The following is a 6,639-nucleotide window of genomic DNA, read 5'->3' as shown; positions in this document are numbered from 1 at the left end:
AATGCCGAGGGAGCTGGTGCAAGTGCTCACCAAGTGAAAAGCAAAAACCATATGGAGTAACACGGGAGAAAAAGCTTGACTCTGTCTTTTCCCATTATATAGGTCATCAGGAATAATATTGCTTAAGATAAGGAATATATAAATACCATCAGTACAGATAATAGCTTCTGATTGTTCTGTGTCTTTTTCTTACAGGACAAAATTGTGATTTCTCAGAATGAACTCCTTACCGATGATGATGAACTGAAGCGGCTACCTTACAGATCAGGTACGGAAAAGGGAACATGGGTAAATTCCAAATGATATTAAACGCCTGTTTTACACAACCCAGCATCTTTTCTATCACAATTGCCGATAGCAGATGTTTTAAAGGAAGGTTAAAATCTTTCCCGTTGCATCTGTCCCTCTGAGAAGAGTTGTGTGTGGAAGAAGACGTGCAGACAGAACGTTTACACATGCATTAAAATCATTACTTCGCAATATCCTATGCATCCAAAACTCTATTTCTAAATATTCTTGTTCTTTTAGGAGAAATCACTATTTTCAGACAGTCCTCGATGTACATTCAAATGTATACAACCTTCGGGCTGGAACTCGTAGTTCAAACATCACCTGTGTTCCAGGCCTATGTGAAAGTTGGATCACAATACAAAGGCAGAACCCTAGGTAAGAAATCGAGTCCCCATGTGGAGGAGGAAATGTTTGGAGTGTAATTTTGAAAGCTAAGTGCTCATCGTTTGAGGAATAAACTTTCTTCTCCAGATTCAAAGGAAAAAATAACAAATACCTGCATTGAAAAACCAATGTGCTAAGAATTTGGTTTTCACTATTAACTTTAAATGAATCAGAGACATTTTTCGTGCGTAACACAACACATTCTTCACATGTTCTACGTGTGCGTTTTTCAATATGTGCTTTACCACACAGTGAAGTGACAACAAATTAGCCTGTGCAGTCTCCACATCTTGGAGCACATGGTTGGTTGAAGGCAGGGCATGACCACAGTAAACAGAACGAGCCCAGGAACCCGAAAGGTCCTCTGCTGATAAGTCCCAAATGGAGATGTCACAGCAGCCACAAAGGCATATCCTACATAATGCAGGATTATCCCCATTATCTAGGGGGAATTACAGAGAGGCTTCAGCTTTTGAAAAAGTCTAAACATACGTTCTTTGTCGTTACAGACTTTATACGCGTAAGAAAACATGTGTAACTGCAAAAGCATTTCATGGCCTTTCTCTTTTACATGATGTAAAACCACTGGAAAAAGCCTGTTTTCTAAAAACAAGACAAAAGCTTCTGTATGAATGTCGTGGAATAGAAGCAGATAATCTTATCTGGAGAAGGCAGAGGCTCGGTGACAGCATATGAACATGATCAAGCTTCTCTGGCTACTTGACCTATTGTATTCATTGACAATCCCCGTAGAACTTCTCAGTTTTCTCCCTGTTGCAGCACACGCACAGACCATTATGTACATGTCCTTTACTGGTCATCCACCCCTTGCATTTCTGGTGTTACTAGGTTTGTGTGGCAATTACAACGGAGACACTACAGATGACTTCATGACCAGCATGGATATCACTGAAGGGACAGCCTCCCTCTTCGTAGATTCCTGGAGGGCAGGAAATTGCCATCCTGCTTTAGAGAGAGATACTGACCCTTGTGCTTTGAGCCAACTGAACAGTAAGTAAATGATGCCGTGTTAACTGATCTCTCCAGCTAGTTTTGTCTGACGCTTCCGTAAGCCCATAGCAGGGGAATAAGAGTTTGGAGAAGCAGAGATTGAGACAATTGAACATCACAAATTCTGTCACCAACAAGACATTTCTGATTTCTAGAATACGTAGCTAGTAACAGCTTATCAAACCCCATTCTAGAGAGCTGGGATTGAGATCATGAATCAGAGGAGTCTGGTGATATTTCTGGTGAAATTGCAATGTCTGTGGATGTCTTATACTTGCTCAACACTGCTGAGACTGAAAACCAGGTTTTGCCTTCTCAAGTTCCTATTGCTATTGGTCTTAAAAAAAAAGTATAGCCTGCAAGTTAAGAAGTTTTCCTTTTGTTCAATCTATCACTGCCAAAAGCTCAGCTAGAGGAGTGAGTTCAGGGTTTTTATAATTTGTTTTTCCCAAATTTCTCTTTTTAATGGCCATTCTTTACTTCTGTTAGAAATATCTGCTGAGACTCATTGCTCCGTTCTTACCAAGAAGGGTACAGTGTTCGAGAAATGCCATGCTGTGGTGAACCCTATTCCTTTCTACAAGGTAGGAAATTACGATAATCATTGTACAGAGTAAGACCCCATAAGGACCAGCATGTACTTAGATACAGTATCCCACTCATTGGGAGCAGCAATACCTCGACGCTAAGGAACAAGTGTCGTTCGGAAAATTATGTCTCCACCACACAAAAAATCTGTTTGTTCAAGGCACCAGTCCCATCCCTATGAATCAGAAGGTATTTTTGCTCATGCTGCTGTTCTCCATGTCAACAACTTCAACTATGCAAAGTGTTGTTTTGTCTCATGCTCATTATATTTGTCCATCTCCACAAAACATTTCAAAAATTAAAAATGAAAAGCAGTGAATAAACAAAGGCCTTTTTTAGGTAGTAAGTGTATTTTATTCATGTCAATCAGGCAATTAACCTGGTCTTTTTTGTCAGTTCTAGTTATGCAACATGTGTAGAATCGTAGAATCATTTAAGTTGGAAAAGACCTGTAAGATCATTGAGTCCAACGTTAACCCAGCACTGCCAGGTCATCACTAAACCATGTCCCTCAGCACCACATCGATATGTCTTTTCAGCCCCTCCAGGGTTTAGCCCTTCCACATGTCTGCTCCCCAGTAACAGAGTACTCTCCGTGTATTGCGTTTCAGAGATGCGTCTACCAAGCCTGTAACTACGAAGAGACCTTCCCTTATATTTGTTCTGCTCTGGGATCGTATGCACGGACATGCAGTTCAATGGGTTTAATCCTTGAGAACTGGAGAAACAGCATGGACAATTGCAGTGAGTAGCTGAACCTGCTCCTCGTAGTGTACAGTTCTGTCCCTGTTTAGAATATTCCCATGTTTGATTCACAAAACTGGACAAGAGCAAGAACATACTTGAAAACTACTTGTCAGTCTTGAGGCAATAACTGCTTATTGCTCAAGCAGGCCAACCCGCAGTTATGAAAGTCTTACCCCCAGGGGCTGCTGGCTTCAGAGATGTGTCATAACACAACAAAAACCATCAATGGTAGAGCAGTATTCTAAAGAGTGTCCAAATCAACTGAAGAGTAGTGAGGAAAGTAGTGAACAGAGAGAGGAGAGCAGGAATAGGATAACAGATACCCAGCTTCTGAACACCCTTCTGCTCTGATTCAGAGAAGGACTGCTATTTAAAGACTATGTAAAAAGAATTACTCAAGTGCGGAATGGGATAACAGATACCCAGCTTCTGAACACCCTTCTGCTCTGATTCAGAGAAGGACTGCTATTTAAAGACTATGTAAAAAGAATTACTCAAGTGCTTTAAAGTGAGCATCTGGATGCTTCCAGGAGTTGATAATTAAGTGATGGGATGGACAGATAAAGCGATACTGTACCGTTAGATGAGAAAAAAATGGGAAAAATTCTGGCTGCAGATGTGATTTTGCTATTATGCAACTTAGACTTGGGCTTCACAGTCACTCAAAACCGCACTGGTACTTCTGCAAAGCTTCTTTGCATTAGTTCATGTACAAGGTGTACAAGAAGCAATAAGATATTTAACCTTTGTAAAACTTCCACACAGCTGCATGGTTGGTGTGAAGCCCTGGTCTGCAATAGCTTTCTAGAGCTCCACATCCACCGAAGAGAAGCCATAGGAAGCATTAAGCAGTGAAGCTGTTGACACGATGCATGCAGCACGTTCTGAGCACAGTTACCTTTCATGAGGAAAATGATAACTAAATGAAGTTTAACATAACCCTCTTGTCTTGTTTTACAGCCATTACTTGTACTGGCAATCAAACATTCAGCTACAACACTCAGGCATGTGACAGGACATGCCTGTCACTCTCCAATCGAGTCCTGGAATGTCATCCGACCGACATCCCTATTGAAGGCTGCCATTGTCCTACAGGAACGTACCTGAACCACAAGAACGAGTGTGTTCGCAAATCTCATTGTCCCTGCTATTTAGAAGATAGAAAGTACATCCTGCCTGACCAGTCAACAATAACTGGTGGGATTACCTGGTAAGTGTGTCAGGGTTAAAGATTAATGAACTGGAAATGGCGATGAGGGGGTCTTCGTGTGTCTCTGTTGAGGTTTAACTGCGAGAAAAAGCTAAGCACCACTTGCTCAGTCCACCTCAGCTGAATGCAGGAGAGAATGACAAGGGAAAAAGCAGGAAAATTTGTGTGTTGAGATAAGGACAGTTTAATAACTTTGCTATTATAACTAAGCAAAAATAAGCTTATTTAATATGACAAGCAGCAAGTGCAATTGAAGTTAAGTAAGGAATTAATTGACTATTTTCTATCAGCAGGCAGATGTTTAGACATTTCCAGGAAAGCATGAATTTGTCATGTATAATGGTTTCTTGGAAAGATAAGGACCATAACTTCAACATCCCTCTTTACTCCTCCTTTACCTGAGCATTTATCTGCTGAGCACGGGGTCATATGGTCTGGGATATCCCTCTGGTCAGCTGGGGTCAGCTGTACCCTCCCCTCCCAGCTTGTTGTGCACTCCCAGCCTGCTCACTGGTGGGGTGGGGTGAGAAGCAGAGGCAGCCTTGACGCTGTTCAGCAATAGCTAAAACAAGGTAGGGTTATCAACACTGGTTTGGCCACAAATCCAAAACAGCACCACTGAGCAGCTACGAATAAAATCAACTCCATTCCAGCCAAAACCACTATAGTCTCCTCTACTTTTAATAGCAAAGGTTCTTTTTTAAGACATCTTTTTTGCCCTTTCCTAAAACACAACAATTCTTAAATGAACAAAAAGCATTTGACTTACCTCAAGCTTGGAAATGTTAGTGAAAAAATTAAACAATGCTAGGTAAAAACTGATTATTCCTAGGAGGGGATTTTGTCAGCAGCATCTGGATATATACAAACCTCAGGTATATACAATTATACACAAACTTCATATATATACACAAACCTCAGAATGCTTTGATAGGCATTATAATAGAGAATTAACTACTACTCACATTCAAAACTGGTATTATTGGATAATATAAAAGGTAAAGAGAGACAAGTCAACTTGCTTTCTGTTCTGAAGGACGGGGAAGCTAGTAACATAAATGAAACATTAACAGTGGTGAGAAACATAAAGCTATTTGCAAAAGGAATTAAAATTTCTTTCCTAGGAGAGAATTGCATTGAAATTCCTATTTTTTTCCTTAGCTACTGCGTTAATGGGAGACTAAGTTGCACAGGCAAACCTCCAAACCCTGCAGGTACGGGTCTGATACAGTTCATTTAGAAACATTCTTTTCCTCTATGTTGTGAAATTGCCACTTCATAATCTCTCCGATGTTTGCTTTTCTTCCTATTTCCTAGAAAGCTGCAAAGCTCCTAAGAAATATGTATCATGTTCTGACAGTCTAGAAAACAAGTATGGAGCTGCGTGTGCCCCTACCTGTCAGATGCTGGCTACTGGAATTGAATGTGTGAGTTCCACAGCTCGGGGGTATTCATCTCGTTGAGGGAGGCAGAACGTTCCACTTGTTACTTAGAATTTGACCGTATTTCTTCTAGTGAAAGGAGATATTTCTTCTAACACGATGCAGACATCAGTTTTCTTCCCACAGACAGTGGACACTAAAATTTCCCACATATTCAAGAAGTGATTAAAGGAATTAAATGGCATGAGTTAATGCATTAAATTCTATTAAACGAATAATCAAAAAAATCCATTAGGGATTCTTAACCACATGGCTGTCACCTCTGGCTCAGGTACTCCACAAGCCACGTCACTGGAAACCAACAGAACATGTGGTTCGTCCCTCCTTCCCAACTATCTGCTGCTGGTGGCCACAGGCTGCAGGAGACCTAGGCTAGGGGGCTTCTGGTGTGTCCTGGTAGGGGTTTCTAATGCCTTTACATTAAGAAAACAAAACAGTTGGAAGAATTGTTATGTTCCCTTGATATAGAGAAACTTTCTGTTCTGAAAGATTGATAGCAACGAAATCTAAATTTTTCAGACTCTTCAATTATGCCTAATATCTCATATAGCAGGTAGATCTTCCAGCTTCCATCAAACTAGTTCATTGTCTTATACATTAGCATGAGAATAATCACAAAACTGAAACCAAGTCGAAACTAGAACTTAGCACAGGTTCTCTCTTGCCACCCTTCACACACAAGATAAAACGCATCTCACGTTTCTTTTCATTTTGCTCTGTCAACATGTACCAGATACCCACGAAATGTGAATCAGGCTGCGTCTGTGCTGAGGGGCTCTATGAGAACCTCGATGGCGGGTGTGTTCCAGCGGAGGAGTGCCCATGTGAATACGGTGGTCTTGCTTACAGAAGAGGCGAACAGATCCAAACCGAATGCGAGCTCTGGTAAGAATCACACCGCTCTCCACCGCTTGACGTTTGACAGTGTGTATGTATAGGTCAGAGTCAGGGTACTGGCTTCACAGA

At 41.1% G+C, this 6,639-nt stretch overlaps 1 protein-coding gene across 1 annotated transcript in view; it reads left to right on the top strand.

The window, feature by feature from the left end:
- MUC6 (mucin 6, oligomeric mucus/gel-forming) overlaps positions 1 to 6,639 on the top strand; it is a gene marked incomplete at both ends in the record, with an annotated part of 18,691 nt that overhangs the window by 10,696 nt on the left and 1,356 nt on the right. The window contains 9 exons of the mRNA XM_010146197.1: positions 196 to 268; positions 529 to 666; positions 1,525 to 1,686; positions 2,176 to 2,270; positions 2,886 to 3,018; positions 3,982 to 4,231; positions 5,393 to 5,445; positions 5,549 to 5,658; positions 6,407 to 6,558. Coding sequence (XP_010144499.1) covers positions 196 to 268; positions 529 to 666; positions 1,525 to 1,686; positions 2,176 to 2,270; positions 2,886 to 3,018; positions 3,982 to 4,231; positions 5,393 to 5,445; positions 5,549 to 5,658; positions 6,407 to 6,558 — 1,166 coding nt within the window. The remainder of the gene's footprint in view (positions 1 to 195; positions 269 to 528; positions 667 to 1,524; positions 1,687 to 2,175; positions 2,271 to 2,885; positions 3,019 to 3,981; positions 4,232 to 5,392; positions 5,446 to 5,548; positions 5,659 to 6,406; positions 6,559 to 6,639) is intronic.

The sequence above is a fragment of the Buceros rhinoceros genome, unplaced genomic scaffold, assembly GCF_000710305.1.
Source record: "Buceros rhinoceros silvestris isolate BGI_N320 unplaced genomic scaffold, ASM71030v1 scaffold15402, whole genome shotgun sequence".
Lineage (NCBI taxonomy): Eukaryota > Metazoa > Chordata > Aves > Bucerotiformes > Bucerotidae > Buceros > Buceros rhinoceros.
This window is presented reverse-complemented; position numbering and strand designations above follow the sequence as displayed.